Source organism: Somniosus microcephalus, chromosome 6 (assembly GCF_052327205.1).
Source record: "Somniosus microcephalus isolate GS21.2 chromosome 6, FLI_Smic_1.0, whole genome shotgun sequence".
In the NCBI taxonomy this organism is placed as follows: Eukaryota; Metazoa; Chordata; class Chondrichthyes; order Squaliformes; family Somniosidae; genus Somniosus; species Somniosus microcephalus.
In genome coordinates this window covers 43,199,250-43,216,093 of record NC_140992.1, presented here as the reverse complement: position 1 = coordinate 43,216,093, position 16,844 = coordinate 43,199,250, and the positions used below count along the sequence as shown (strand labels likewise).

Here is a 16,844-nt window from a genome sequence, read left to right as displayed (position 1 = left end):
GGTATATAAGCGCTGTGTAATGATTTATTGGGCAGTTCCGCCCTGACCCTCGACTAGTAAAGACCTGTTAAAGTTTACTCTTGTGGTCTGTGTAGTAATTATCACTATAACACACAGACTTAACAGTGGCGACGAGTACGATCTTACCCTGCGGCAGAGATACATCCAAGGCAGTTGATGGGCATTGAGAGGAGGCATCCGCCCTCATCATTCTGCTGAGAGAAGACTTGGGCCTGCAGAGCAAAGGAAGAATTCTGACACGAAGCCTTCCATCAGCAACAGGCAGTGATCATCCCTTCTATCACGGTGGTGGGTAAGCCGATCAGCGATGAGCAGCAAGTCGGCCACGTTGACTGTGAAGTAGGGGAGGGAAAAACGGAGGATATAAGGGCGGAGAACTCAACCACGGCCGGGGAAAAGAGCCGGACAGAAGTCGGGGCCAGAGGCGCTGAGATTGGGGCAGCGTAAGGCACGGGAGCTGCGGTGAATGCAAACGCAGCCGGTGTAAAAGACCGGGCTGCAAGCGGGCTGGGAGACGCAACAGCGTCGAGAGAGAGCTCGACCGCGACCGGTGAGAAAGGCCGGGCAGCTACCGAGGCCGCGAGGCGCAGCGACCGGGACAGCGTAAGGCGCGGGGGAAAATAAAAAAAATTAAAAAAAACCGCGGAGAACTCAGCCGCAGCCGGGGGAAAGGACCGGACTGCGAGGGGCTGGGAGGCACGATTTGAAAACCGCTGGGGAGGGCGAAGGCAGCAATACGGCAATCGCTATTACAGCCAGCGGGGGAGAAAGGCAAACGCGGGAAGCCGCCATTTTCGTAGGCGGGGGAAGAAGACAAGCGCGGGAAACCGCCATTTTGAAAAAAAAAATAAAAGAAAAATTTCTTTTTGTTTCTCAAGAAGATTGCGAGGATGCCTAAGCGTGGTAACATCAACGATTTCGATTCCGATGTTGAAGATTGGGCCACGTATGTAGAACGCATAGAGATATATTGTAAGGCAAATAAAATATCAGATGAAGATAAAGCACTAACCTTACTAAATTCAATGGGTGCGAAGACATACGGGCTATTGAAGCATCTTCTATCACCAGCTAAACCGGCGGATCAGACCTTCGCTAAAATTGTTGCTGACCTGAAAAATCATTTGAACCCCACACCGCTGATGTTAGCGGAACGATCTAAATTTTATGCGAGAACGCAACTGAAAGAGGAAAGCAACGCGGAGTATTTAATTGAACTGCGTAAGCTAGCGAAATACTGTCAGTTTGGGGAAAGCCTGACAGAGGCACTGAGAGACAAATTCGTGTGTGGATTGTCGAAAGAAGGAACACAAAAGCGGCTGCTTGAAGAGAATGATCTTACGCTTGATAAGGCTGTCACTATTGCAGCATCGCACGAAGCCGCAGCGAGAGGCACGGCGGAAATGCAGCTGAAGGCAGCGGTACTCAGCGTAGATCAAATGGCTTTGGGTACAACGAAATGTTATCGTTGTGGAAAGACAACACACGATCAGAACCAATGCTGGTTTAAAAACCAGGAATGTAGAAAATGTGGCAAGCTTGGTCACATAGCTAAAGTATGCCGGTCAGGAAAGAAGACCAGCAACAAAAAGCCACCGCAGGAAAAGTGCAGAAAGGTACATAAGGTGGCTGAGAAAAGTTCGGATGAACAGAATTCGGATTCAGACTCCAACAGCAAGGAACTGGGTAGTCTGAGAATTCACAATGTGGGTAAGGAAGCTGACCGACAAACTATCTGGGTCACACTGCAGATAGCAGGAGTCCAAGTGAAGATGGAATTGGACACCGGATCGGCGTTGACGGTCATGAATAAGCAAGATTACAAAAGGTTATTCAAACATATTCCCCTACGGGATACGGAGATAGTATTGCAGACATACACGGGGCAAAGAGTATACCCCATCGGAAAGATAAAAGTCAAGGTGGTACACAAGGGCAAAGAACACCAAGGAATGGACATATATGTACTACCTGAGGGAGGTCCACCACTTCTGGGACGGGAGTGGATCAGGAAAATAAATATGGACTGGCACTCCCTAAACGCAATAACGGTAGATTCCGGAAAAAAAGATGTCAAACCTGAACGATTGTCCAGAATATTGGATGAGGCTAAAGAGGTGTTCCAACAGGGACTGGGAACACTGAGAGGAATTAAGGCAAAAATCAAGATTGCAGAACATGCAAACCCAAAATTTTTCAAAGCCATTTCAAAACCTTATGCGATACAACCTGCTGTGGAAGCTGAGCTGGAAGGGCTAGAACGTTCAGGAGTACTGTCTAAGGTGGACTGGAGTGAGTGGGCCACGCCCATTGTTCCCGTCATGAAGCGTTCATCGAGTAACAAGCCAGGGGAACCGGGGAAGGTCCGCATCTGTGGAGACTTCAAGATCACAGTTAATCCGGTGCTTCACATGGTGCAATATCCGCTTCCGTGGATTGAGGATATCTTTGCTTCATTGTCTGGCGGGAAACGCTTCACCAAGATAGACCTGGCGCAAGCGTACTTACAGATGGAAGTTGAGGAAGAGTCGCGCCAGTACCTCACAATCAACACGCACAGAGGCTTGTATCGATATAATAGACTGGTTTTTGGAGTGGCTTCGGCTCCAGCAATTTGGCAGAGGGCCATGGAGCAGGTATTACAGGGAATTCCAAGCACTCAATGTTACTTGGACGATATCCTGATTACAGGAGATGACGATGAGGAACACCTTGCAAATTTGAAACTGGTGCTCACCAGGTTGAAGGAATATGGCCTTCGAGTTAATCGCCAGAAATGTGAGTTCTTTCAGAAACGGATCTCGTACTGTGGTCATGTCATTGACCAGGAGGGGCTGCACAAGTCACCTGACAAGATCGAAGCTGTTGTGAAGGCTCCCGCTCCGGAAAATGTATCCCAGTTGAGGTCGTTCCTAGGGTTGATTAACTATTACCATAAGTTTCTGCCAAATCTATCCACGGTGCTGCACCCGCTGAATGCTCTTTTGCAGAAAGAAGTACCATGGAAGTGGAGCGAGGACTGTAAGAAGGCCTTTCGCAAAAGCAAGGCATTGATCACCTCAGGAAGTGTTGGCTCACTTCAACCCAACGCTACCTATTCGTTTAGCTTGTGACGCTTCTCCTTATGGTATTGGAGCAGTACTCTCACACAAGTTGCCAAATGGCTCGGAAAGACCAGTCGCATTTGCATCCAGATCATTGACCTCCGCTGAGCGCAACTATGCTCAGATAGATAGGGAGGCTCTCAGCCTGGTGTGGGGAGTAAAGAAGTTTAATCATTACCTGCAGGGCCAGAAGTTTACACTGCTGACAGACCACCAGCCGTTGGTATCCATATTCAACCCTAAAAAGGGCGTTTCCATTATGACAGCGCAAAGGCTACAGAGGTGGTCCCTTTTCCTAGGGGCACACCAATATGACATAGAATACAAAGGATCAAAACAGCATGGGAATGCTGACGGTTTATCGCGCCTACCGTTGCCAACAGTAGAAGAGGCGCCTACAGTGGACCCAGTGGAGATGTTCCACTCAACCATAGTGGAATGTCTACCAGTAACAAATTCTACGATCGAAAAGGAAACAAGAAATGACCCGACTCTCTCGAGTCTACGATTTAACGGTGAAGGGATGGCCAGCACATGGCGAACCACTGTTGCCAGCATTCTCGCAAAGAAGAGAACAGCTGTCAGTGTGCCGAGGAACTTTGATGTGTGGATCCAGAGTGGTGATTCCACCCAAACTCCAGCATAAAGTACTAAAGGAGCTTCACGAGGGGCATCTGGGTGGAGTGAAAATGAAGAACCTAGCCAGAGCGTTTGTGTGGTGGCCAGGTATCGATGGAGACATCGAAGAAATGACCAAGAGCTGTCTTGGATGCCAGAAGGTCCAAAACGCCCCACCACAAGCCCCTCTACATCCATGGGAGTGGCCCTCATCTCCATGGCAAAGGGTACATATCGACTTTGCTGGTCCATTTATGGACTCAATGTTCTTAATCGCGGTGGATACACACTCCAAGTGGCCGGAGGTAATAAAGATGTCCTCCACCACCACGGAAAAAACCATCACAGTATTAAGGACCATATTTGCCAGGAATGGGCTGCCGGAACAGATCTGTTCTGATAATGGACCGCAATTTGTGTCCGAAGAATTCAGGAAGTTCTTAAAAAAAACAATGGGGTTAAGCACTACACGTCCGCCCCATACCATCCCGCCACCAATGGATTAGCTGAAAGGTTTGTCCAGACCTTCAAGAAGGCCATAAAGGCCATGGGTAATGAAGACATAAATCTACAACATAAGGTAGATAACTTCTTGTTGGCGTACAGGAATGCAACACATGTGGTTACAAACCAAACTCCCGCCATGATGTTTTTCAATAGAAGACTAAGATGCCGGCTGGATTTGATCAAGCCAAACATCAGAAGGGACGTAGAGAACCGGCAATTTCAAGGCATGAATGAAAGGCCAACTAGAACCTTCCAGATAGGTCAACAAGTTTTGGCCTGGGACTACCGTACCGAGAAATGGCAGCCTGGAACTATTTGCACACGACTAGGACCGCTGATGTATACCGTGGACATTGGTGAAAGCATAATAAGGCGCCATGTTGACCAGATCATAGGGTCATCCGAAAAGGGACAACCTACTCCACAACTCTATACGCCTAATGATGAAGCAGAGATACCCATAGTATCTACCTCCGATCCGGTGATATTAGAATCAGATGAACCCGACACTGGCATTCAAGCCGAATCGACCTTGCCAAAAGAACCTACTACACCACCGAGGCGTTATCCGGACCGAGTCAGGAAGCCTCCAGAGAGACTGAACCTGTGAACTGTTTTTACATGAAGTTGTGTATATATGTTATGATGTTATGTTTAATGGGGAATATATACGGTTAAGCTAAAAAGGGAGGATTGTAGTGTATGTAACCGTTCCACCTTTAAGAGAACTATTTTGAGGGTTGCACTACTTTATCTTGGCTGCTGTATACTGTAATACCGGTGGTGACCACACCGGTATATAAGTACTGTGTAATGATTTATTGGGCAGTTCCGCCCTGACCCTCGACTAGTAAAGACCTGTTAAAGTTTACTCTTGTGGTCTGTGTAGTAATTATCACTATAACACACAGACTTAACACAAACCCTCTCGCTATGAAGGCCAACATACCATTTGATTTCTTAACTGCCTGCTGCACCTGCATGCTTACCTTCAGCGACTGGTGCTCAAGGACACCTAGGTCTCGTTGCACTTCCCCTTTTCCCAATCTATTGCCGTTCAGATAATAATCTGTCTTCCTGTTTTTGCCACCGAAGTGGATAACCTCGCATTTATGCACATTGGGCAGATGCATGGCAAATGCAGTATAATCACCCAACCTGTCCAAATCATACTGGACTTTCTCTACATCCTCCTCACAGCACACACGCCCACCCAGCTTTGTGTTATCTGCAAACTTGGAGATATTACATCTAGTTCCCTCATCTAGATCATTTATATATATATTGTGAATAGCTGGGGTCCTAGCACCGATCCCTGCAGTACCCCACTAGTCACTGCCTGCCACTCGGAAAAAGACCCGTATATTCCAACTCTTTGCTTCCTGTCTGCCAACCAGTTCTCTATCCAAGACAGTACCTTACCCCCAATCCCATGTGCTTTAACTTTGCACGCTAATCTCTTATGCGGGACCTATCGAAAGCCTTCTGAAAGTCCAAATACACCACATCCACTGATTCTCCCTTATCTATTCTACCAGTTACATCCTCAAAAAATTCCAGTAGATTAGTCAAGCATGATTTACCTTTTGTAAATCCATGTTGACTTTGTCTGATCCTGTCACTGTTTTCCAAGTGCTCTGCTATTACATCTTTTATAATGGACTCTAGCATTTTCCCCACGACCGATGACAGACTTACCGGTCTATAATAACTCATTTTCTCTCTACCTCCTTTTTTAAATAGTGGGGGTACATTAGCTATCCTCCAATCCATGGGAACTGTTCCAGAGTCTATAGAATTTTGGAAGATGACCAGCAATGCATCTACTATTTCTAGGGCCACTTCCTTAAGTACCCTAGGATGTAGATTACCAGGCCCTGGGGATTTATCGGCCTTCAATCCCATCAATTTCCCTAACACCATTTCTCTACAAATACTGATTTCATTCAGTTCCTCCTTCTCATTAGACCCTATGTTCCCCGACATCTCTCGGGGGTTATTTGTGTCCTCCTTTGTGAAGACAGAACCAAAGTATGTGTTTAATTGGTTTGCTATGTCTTTGTTCCCCATTATAAATTCCCCTGATTCTGACTGCAAGGGACCTACGCTTGACTTCACCAATCTTTTTCTCTTCACGCATCTATAGAAGCTTTTACAGTCAGTTTTTATGTTCCCTGCAAGCTTACTCTCATATTCCAATTTCCCCTTCTTAATTAATCCCTTTGTCCTCCTTTGCTGAATCCTAAACTGCTCCCAATCCTCAGGTTTGCTGCTTTTTCTAGCCAAATTATATGTCCTCTCCTTGGATCTTATGCTATCCCTAATTTCTCTTGTTAGCCACAGTTGAGTCACCTTTTTTGTTTTATTTTTATGCCAAACAGGGATGAACAAATTCTGTAGTTCATCCATGCGATCTTTAAATTTTTGCCATTGCCTATCCACTGTCAACCCTTTAAGTAACGTTCCCCAATCCATCCTAGCCAACTCGTGCCTCATACCATCGTAGTTTCCTTTATTTAAATTCAAGACCCTAGTTTCTGAGTCAACTACAGGAAACTCTCGTTTAAATGGCACCTAATTATCCGGAATTCTCTAATAACCGGCAAAATTCAGGAGTAGGTTTTGAGGGTTCCGTATACTGTATAATTGCGGCTGTGTAACCGGGGATCTCGTACCTTTTGCCGTGTAACCATGGCTCCTGCACCTCTGGTTGTGTAACCGGGTCCCCTGTACCTGTGTTACGGGGCTCCAGCACTTCTGGCTGTGTTACGGGGCTCTCGTACCTTGGGCCATTGTCACTCCATGTCCCTTCTTCCTTATCCAGAATTTTTAATCAACCGGCACCATCCCAGTCCCATTGGTGCCGGATACCAAAGAGTTTCCTGTACTTCACTCTCCATCTTAATGAAGAATTCTATCATATTATGATTGCTGCTCCTCAAGGGGCCTCGCACAACAAGATTGCTAATTAATCCTTTCTCATTACATAATACCCAGTCTAAGATGGCCTGATCTCTAGTTGGTTCCTCGACACATTGGTCCAGGAAACCATCCCGTATACACTCTAGGAATTCCTCCTCCACAGTATTGCTACTAATTTGGTTCGCCCAATCTATATGTAGATTAAAGTCACCCATGATAACTGCTGTGCCCTTATTGCACGCGTCTCTAATTTCCCGTTTAATGCGGGAGTACAACTTTTCCTAGCCCATTAGCACCGTGTGAAAATCAGGATCTGTATTCGCAAAAGCTTTATGTAAACTGTTAAACTGTAGTGGTTTTGAACTGTTCCTTCAAACTTTCCCCATAGTAAGTGCCTGTCTTGAGTACTGTTTGTTTTGTTTTCCAGACGCAGATATTAGGAGGAGTATAGCTTCAAGCAGCAAGTCAGTGATGAGCTCCGAGTCCATGTAAGACTAAGTAAAATCTGTAGTAGAAAAGTTTTCAGAGTTCAACCCTGTATAAATCTATGTATAGTTAATGTGAAATGCCAAAGTATGGATAGATTGCACTTCTAAGTAGTAATTTTCACGTTCACTGCCTGTTATAGAACCCGCCCAATTTTAATTTCCATTCATTTGTTACAATTATAACCATTCTTCAAACCTGCTGACCCATTCCTACCAACTCTAGGAAGTACATTTTAAGTCAAATTATGAGTCCCTAATCTAAAAGGTGCTGATTACTACATGATACGGTGCAACCTCCCTTATTTAGTTTAGCCGAGGTTGCACGCAATAAAACTAACCTGTAGGTCTATATCTGACTTATTTGCTATAGTACTGTTATTATAAAATTTCTTTTGCATTGCTGGCCTGACTGCCAGATACTGTATAAATGGCGTTCCGTTGTTGTCCACACCATCCTCTTCTGATGCCTCTACCCCAGAATGTAGCTCGGTGTGACTTCCCTTGCTTGGTTCCACTCTTACTGATTCCATCATAGCAGCTCTGCCAATAGCTTCTCTTTCCACCTCGCACTATTGCCTTGGGAGTTCCCCAAGGATCTATCCTTGGATCCCTTCTGTTGCTCATCTATGTGCTGCTTCTTGGCAACGCCATCCGCAGATATGGGGTCAACTTCCACAAGTACGCTGATGGCACTTGCTTCTACCTCTCCACCACTTCTCTCATTCCTTCTACTGTTTGTCTGACATCCAGTCTTGGATGAACTGCAATTTCCTCCAGATAAACATTGGGAGGATTGAAGCCTTGTCCTTGATCCCCACCACAAACTTTGTATCCTTTGTTAATGACTCCATTCTGCTTCTTGGCCACTATCTCAGGCTGAACCAGACTGTTTGCAACCTCAACATCCTGTTCAATCTTGAGCTAAGCTTCTGACCCCATTTCCTCTCCAGCACAAAGAAAACCTACTTCCACCTTGGTAACATCACCCACATCAGCCCATTAACTGGGGGAATGGTGAACTGGGGACTGTGAAATAACATTTTTTAAATATAAATAAAACACATTGCCCTAAAAATTTGGTTGATTTGCCCCTCCCATTAGTGTCCTAAAAGGATGCTAACGGGGTGCAAAGCAACTAGCGCCTGGGCGCGGTGCTGCCAACGCCTCCCGCGAAATTCAGTGGGAGGTTAGCGGCAGCGATAACAGTTAGTGGCGACGGTAACCGTTAGCATCCCGCGGCGCTGCATCGCTGGCGATTATGTCATCGCCATGCACAGCACCCCAGCCACGATCTTCGGTAGCGCCCCCTGACTGACCGCCGGACGGGGGGGCCTACCTGCGGCCGGGGCAGCTCATATTAAAAGGGGAGGTGCTGGGCGGCCATTTTTGTTGCTGGCCACCTGCCAGCACCTGCCCCCTCTGCCGTCCCCAGCCTCTGCAGCCTCTCCATGGAGTGCCGACTGCGTTCCGTGAGCCCGGCACTTCTCTTGAGTGCCGGGCTCTTTTGCTGGCAGTCCGATCCCTGGTGGCCCAGCCGAGTCCCGGATCGCACTGTGCTCGGCCCTTCCCCTTTAATAAGGGGAGGAAGGCCAGCTATGCGCCGCGATATTCACTCACTGTGCCCCAAGAGAGAGGTGGGGCGCTTCCAGTAGCACCCCTGGGCGCGGGGTTGCTAATTTTTTCGGGGCACTAAAAGTAGTGCCCCGGCGAAGTTAGCGCCCCAAAGGGGGCGCGACCCAATTTTTCCCCCATTATTTCAAGAAGCCACATTATTTCAAGAAGCCAATCATTGCAAACTAATTACAAATTAAAACCGGAAACTAACAAAACATAATTAACAGTCAAGGTATAAACAGACTTCTTTTGTTAAAAGGAAAATCATTCACTGGTTTTCACAATTTAGTACTGTTATATATTCTCTAAGGGCAACAAAATTAATTTTGGCATCTCTGGAGTTGGGCCTGAAAATCTGCAAGGCTGTAATGATCCCAAAGCCTGTAGAAAAATGCTGGGAGACAAAACTATGCTGTGAAACATTACAAATATATGAATTAAAACTGTGAATAAATGATCCATACTGGAATAAAATTCAATAGAAAACTTAACTTGGAGTTGAATCCATGAGGCTGCAATAACCAGAGGAACAGCAGGAGGACGGGAATTTAGACTGAAAAATAACTTGCCACAAACAGATAGTTAATAATGGCATTTGCTTTCTGGCAGAGCTGGCAAAGGCTTAAGCAACTGGATGAAATGGTCATGTAGTTACAAGTGAGGTCATAAGAAATGTACACCACATCACAGTTTGCAAAAAGAGGACTCTTGTGCCTACTCAGATTTTTAATAGCATAGATAGAGTGGTACATTTAAGATTCTTGATCTGGTTTTACAGCCTGTAAATATAGAGATATTTGATCTCGCATCAGGTCTTTATTGCAGCAAAATACTCGAAATATCTGTTCTGAATAAAAATAAGACCTTCAGAAATAACAATGTTGCGTTTTCAGGTTAAAAAAAAAAAGCATAACGCAGTAATTTTGTGTTTTTTGTTGCAGTTCATTCTCATTCCTTCATTCCAACTCGGCTGAGGCAGTTGCCATGGGTCTGCTGAAGCAGTTTGAGGGGATGCAGCTTCCTGCTGCCTCTGAGCTGGACTGGTTGGTTCCAGAGCATGATGCTCCTCAGAAGGTAGGAAATAAATGAATCTCACCATCTTTTTTTCCTCTCTCCACGGATACTGCCTGGCCTGGAGTATTTCCAGCATTTTCTGTTGTTATAAAAAAAAACTTGATGTTATGACCGGTGGCTTGGTAATCACTACTAAATGAAACCAGTAGTTGTAGAATCCAGGATCCTACAAAATTTCAGTCATAAAATAAAATGTACCTGGCTTTCAACATGTAAATTAATATTAAACAGTGGCAGCTTGATTATTCACTTTTGTGGAAAGGACTCCTGATGGTTAGTGGAAATGAGTTGATCATCAGGTCACCAAAGTACAATGCTGATTGCTGCTCAGAATTTCGAATGTTGCCTTCCCCACCTGACGCGCCTCTACCCCCATCCTCTCGAGTAGCACTGGTTGATTTGTATCTGATGGCAAATTTAGCTGGTGCTGGACTAATTATTCTAGTTCTATGTAGAGTAACTTACTTCTTCTTATAGCTTTTGCCAATTCCGGACTCCTTTCCGGTATCTCCTGATGATGGTGAGCACGCTGATATTTACAAGCTACGAATCCGAGTGCGAGGAAATTTGGAATGGGCACCACCTCGGCCACAAATAATCTTCAACATTCACCCATCGCCCAAGTAAGCTTTATATATTTACTAGCTGGGGGGAGCCCGGCGTTGCCAGGGCTGTTTTGGGGCAGGCGGTTTAAATCGAGTGCCAGGCTTTGGGGCCCTGTCTGTGTCCCTTTGTGAATCTGGTGCCGGGCAACATTTTAAATCGAGTCCCAGGCTTTAGGGCCCTGTCTGTGTCCCTGTCTGTCTACCTTTTAAAAGCTTGAAAGATGAAAGTGAAAGTACTTATAAAATGTTTTTGGTAAATCTTATGTTATTTTTAAAAGAGATACTAACTTTCAAAGTAGTTTTAGCTGGAAGCTGAAGTCATTTGAGCTGGAAGCTGAAGTGAAACAATGGCTGGCAGATCCCTGAGATGAAAACGATTAGTCCCGCCCACACACACACACACCGATTGGCCAACCATCAGGGGACCGTACTGTAGGATTGGTCAATCGTGACTGCACAGGATTGGTCGAACCTTGACGTCAGTCAATCAATGCTAGCAGATAATGAGTTTAATTTTGAAGGTTTTTCGCATAAGGCGCGAACAATTTTCGTCCGACCGAAAAGTAAATACGCTTACGACCGTCCCGGAACTGTAAGCTTCCCTTGGAGGTAACGCGCGCATAGGTACGCGGTATAACTTTCGAGCGCATAGCCGGACAGACGTACACCCGAGGACAGACAGACAGAAGCATCGCTTTATATATATATAGATAGACTAGCTGGGGGGAGCCCGGCGTTGCCAGGGCTGTTTTGGGGTGGGGGAGCCCGGCTTTGCCAGGGCTGTTTTGGGGCGGGCGGTTTAAATCGAGTGCCAGGCTTTGGGGCCCTGTCTGTGTCCCTTTGTGAATCTGGTGCTGGGCAACATTTGAAATCGAGTCCCAGGCTTTAGGGCCCTGTCTGTGTCCCTTTGTGAATGTGCTGCCGGGCAACATTTCTACCTTTTTTAATACCTTGAAAGATGAAAGTGAAAGTACTTATAAAACGTTTTTGGTAAATCTTATGTTATTTTTAAAAGAGATACTAACTTTCAAAGCAGTTTTAGCTGGAAGCTGAAGTCATGGCACTGAAACAATGGCTGCCACATCCCCGAGATGAAAACGATTAGTCCCACCCACACACACACACACACACACACCAATTGGCCAACCATCAGGGGACCGTACTGTAGGATTGGTCAATCGTGACGGCACAGGATTGGTCGAACCTTGACGTCAGTCAATCAATGCTAGCAGATAATGAGTTTAATTTTGAAGGTTTTTCGCATAAGGCGCGAACAATTTTCGTCCGACCGAAAAGTAAATACGCTTACCAGCGTCCCGGAAGCGTATGCTTTTTTCGGAGGTAACGCGCGCGTAGGTACGCGGTATAACTTTCGAGCGCATAGCTAGACAGACGCACACCCGAGGACAGACAGACAGATCGACCGCTTTATATATATAGATATATACTGGCTAAAGTTTTTCTACTTTATGCAGTTCTTTTTTATATAAATGTAAGTTGAGAATATAAATGGTAAGATAATGTTTTTGTTGTTAAAGGAGAAAGGTGGTGGTTGCCAAACAAAATTACCGCTGTGCAGGATGTGGTATCCGAGTGGAGCCAGGTGAGTGATTTTCAGGAAGTTAACCGTGTGATGATAAAGTTCTGTTTATACTTGCATATTCAATATCCTACTTCTGTCTGAAAGGGGTTGTGCTTTATTTAGAAATTCTGTTAATGTACGATACTACATAATTTATGAAACCAACAGTTCCTCCCCTCATGCCTTTCCCCTCCCCCCACCTTGAAAAAAATTGTTGCAATATTGTATTCGAAAACAATAAAAATCTGTTCAGTTAATGACATAACACTTTGCAGTCTCTGCACTTCTGTGGGAGGCCAGGAATGCAGAGGAAATGACCAGTTGATTTGTTGCCAAGCCACTGTCTTGTGCCTTCTAACATTCGGTGGAAGCTGAGAAACAAATTGTTTGATCAACCATTATTGACCATGGGCGGTACATTGTTTATGAGGAGAGTGAGCCGTATCCTTACAAAAAAAAATACATGTATTTGAACACAGATTTTCATTTCTTTTAAAGTTCTTTTGTGCAGTGGATTCATAATGCAATTCCAGTGTGAAGTTAATCTTTCCCCAACAGCTCCTGAACTTACTAACTTTTCTTGCCTTTTCCTTCCAGACTATATAAAGAGACTACGGTATTGTGAATATCTAGGGAAGTATTTCTGTCAGTGCTGTCATGAGAATGTCCAGTCGGCAGTTCCAAGCCGTATATTGCGGAAATGGGACTTCAGCAAGTATTATGTCAGTAACTTTTCTAAAGATTTGCTGAATAAAATTTGGAATGATCCCCTCTTCAATGTTCAGGACATTAACAGTGCTTTATATAGAAAGGTGAAGGCTCTGGATCAAGTCCATGTAAGTAATCCTAAAACATTTTCCTTTATTAGGACTGTAAAATAGATTATTTCAATGATTTTGAATATGCCGCTTTCTTGACATAAGTGTGAAAGAGGCACAATTGCAGTGTCTGTAGAATGAGTGCACCATTGTTTTAGTATTGTCAGCAGTGTGGTATTCATTTTAATGTTATAGCTAGTATTCTAATTAAACTTTTTAAAACATCCAAGAACACAGTGTGCTCCCCAGATTATTGATCAATTCATTTGTATGAAAAATGATTTTAAAGTGTCAAGTTTGTTCCATCCAGTAACTAAAACAACAACATAGAATAAATACTTTTATTCATTAGTTACAGTTTTCAGGTCTAAATATTGTATAGGGATGTCATATTTTCTTTTTTTTTGCTTACTATATTTCACAAAATATTCGTAGCAATAATCTTGACTTAAAATGGTATCAATCCTGCCATTTTTCAATAGACTCGGCATTATCCAAGGGTATGAGAATTGTTTTGTCAGATAATAATCCCAGTGGGAAAACATTAATTTTCTCTGACAACTCAGATGGTTGCCTGACAATCTAATCCTTGGTTGTGTCTACAGGGGACAGCAAAATTAAAATTTTCCCCCCAAGGTGTGTTTATAAAAAAAAAATTTTAAAAAATTGAGTAAAATATAATAAATGTTTATGAAATTGTAATTTCTTATTTTGTAAAATGTTTTGCAGATACTGAGAATCCAGCTAGTTCACATGACAAACCTATTCAAAACGTGCCGGCTGGCAAAAGAGTGAGTTAGATTTTTGTAAAAAATATATTTTGATTCCTATTTCCTTGTTTGCTATCCCTTCTGTGAAATAGAGGATAGAGAAGGGAAGAGAGTGTGAAGATTGATTGTGATGCTGCTACTGGCTTGATACTGATAGAATATTATACCCTTAAGTACCCCAGGCTGGACATTCAGACTTAACTAAATGTGACTTATTGCTACTACAGGTAGACTATCCTTTATCCGCACTTCTGAAAACCTCTAAAAACCGAAAGTGTTTTCGTGGAGCGTAAGTCGTGCGCATGACATGACCCGAGTGGTGCCAAACATGACGGGAGTGGTCCGGGAGCTCTGCCTTTCCCTGTGAGCAGGGCAGAGGGTCACAGAGTTCCCTCCTGGGTGGGAGATTGCAGGCCGAGCTGGGCAGTGTGAAGGAGGTACCGGGAGAGTGAACCCAACAATACAGCGGCCCGTCCGATAGTCTTTCCTTCTCCTCCCCCCCCCCCCCCCCCCCACCCCCCCAACCTGATTTGCAGGCCAGCTTAGTGTAGGAGTCAGCCGATATCCAGCTTTCCCACAACTGGTGGCGGCAATCGAGCCCCAGACCCCCGCTAAGTCAAGGAATTCAGATACGGAGCAGGGGGAGCCGGAAACCTCGATCTAACGGCAGAAATCAGCAGCTGTTTTGTTGGGTTTTATTTCTTCCCCTAGCATTTTTTTAAACAGTCAGGCTGTGGAAAGAGTCTCTGTAGCTTTGCAACAGCTTCAGAGATGCTTCCAAGGCAGGGCCCGAGTGTTTGCAAGCTGTTGCTGAGCAACAGTGTTTGTTGTCAGATACGGAGATGAAAACCTTCTGAAATCCGAAAAATTCCGAAAACCGAAACAGCTGGTCCCAAGGTTTTCGGATAAAGGATAGTCTACCTGTAGTAACAAGTCTACCAATTCTCCCACCCCCCAATATGTGGAGTTTCTTTCTACCATCAAAGAATTACTTTAATATACCACATATGGATTCCATTTACAGTACTGTGAGTACTGATGTTATACATCACCCGAGAAATTGTGCTGAAAATGGCCTTTGGATTATCTGTTGCCAACTTGCAATTGCTTCTCACAATTCCAGTTTGGAGTATTTCTTTAAAGCCAACTTGTTTGTTGGTCTTCTATGTCTCAGAACTCCTGCAACAGAAGGAAGATAGATCTTCCCTTTATCACTTCCTTAAATCCTCCAGCTTGAATGGTGTTGGACAGTTGGTATTGACACTACCATTTACAATGTGTTTGGTTATGCCTACCTGGTTTAAGATGGGTGAAACTGTTATTGCACAAATCCTTGAAACATTGACGGACTATTTCTAGCAGTGTTTACAGTTTCAATAATTAATGCACGAACATCATCTTCTCCCTTTGTGTTGTGGAGAACTCCAGCCTGTAACATAGAATGTGGAAGGACACCAAATGGTGGATTTCCTGAGTCCTTGCCCATGGAGTGGGACCAGCTGTATTGGAAAATTCCAAGCATGTTGTCCACAATTTTCTGTAAATTCATTTCATTTCAATCGACTGAAAACCATGTGTGTACACTGCCGTGGGCAAGGTACTCAGAAAATGTACCCTCATTGTTTCTTCATCATTTGATGCAATATGGAAACCCATGGTGATATGATGACTCATGCAGTCTATCATTTTGCAGTCTGATTTTCCACAGGACTTTGGCTCTAGGAAATAATTCAATCAAAAATCTGAATTTTGCAGATGCATTCTGAATTTTCTATATGTCAAACAAATTTGGTTATTTTCTTGGCCTGCCCCTGCTCCCAAATGTTTGTGTTCACTTTAATGTTTTGTTTTGACACAATCCCAGGCTATTTAAAAGACTGGTCAATGTTGCTGAGGTTGTTTTCTCCTCCATTGTTTGCTTTACATAAGACAAAACAGTGGGAGGTTGGAGAATTCAGCACATTAAGAATGGCCACTAGAGGGAGATGTTGGAGGCTAGTAGGTGTCCCTAAAGCCATACTGTGTCCAATTCTGGGCACCACACTTTAGGAAGGATGTTGAGGCCTTAGAGAGGGTGCAGGGGAGATTTACTAGAATGGTATCCGGGATGAGGGACTATGTGGACAGACTAGAGAAGTTGGGATTATTCTCCAGCAAAGGTTAAGGGGAAATTCAATTGAGATGCTCAAAATTATGAGGGGTTTTGATATAGTAAATAGGGAGAAACTGTTTCTACTGGCAGGAGGGTTGGTACCCAGAGGACACAGATTTAAGGTAATTGACAAAATTAAGATTTAAGATAATTGGCAAAAGAACCAGAGAGGAGGTGAGATTTTTTTTACGCAGCGAGTTATGATGATTTGGAATGCACTACCTGAAAGGGTGGTGGAAGCAGATTCAGTAGCAACTTTCAAAAGGGAGTTGGCTAAATACTTGACGGGGAAACAAATTGCAGGGCTATGGGTTAAAGAGCAGGGGGTCTGACTAATTGGATAGCTCTTTCAAAGAGCCGACACAGGCACGATGGGCTGAATGGATCCCTTCTGTGCTGTATGACTATGAAAATACCCCAACATAACTCCACCATTTAGATGAGGGAAGGCAATTGGAAGGTGAGGGAAAGCAAGAGCGGTGTGCTGTCTCTCGCCTGTTAAAAATGAGTTTGTGTCAAAACAGCTGCAATCTCTAAATAGGATTGTGTTTAGCTGTTGATGAACCAGT

General features: G+C 44.4%; 1 protein-coding gene across 2 annotated transcripts in view; it reads left to right on the top strand.

Moving 5' to 3' along the window:
• Positions 1–16,844, top strand: part of rubcn (rubicon autophagy regulator) — a 91,304-nt gene that overhangs the window by 61,537 nt on the left and 12,923 nt on the right. For both annotated transcript variants that reach the window (XM_085990080.1, XM_085990082.1), the window contains 6 exons: positions 7,600–7,660; positions 10,216–10,348; positions 10,826–10,971; positions 12,492–12,556; positions 13,133–13,371; positions 14,083–14,144. In XM_085990080.1, coding sequence (XP_085846206.1) covers positions 7,600–7,660; positions 10,216–10,348; positions 10,826–10,971; positions 12,492–12,556; positions 13,133–13,371; positions 14,083–14,144 — 706 coding nt within the window. The remainder of the gene's footprint in view (positions 1–7,599; positions 7,661–10,215; positions 10,349–10,825; positions 10,972–12,491; positions 12,557–13,132; positions 13,372–14,082; positions 14,145–16,844) is intronic.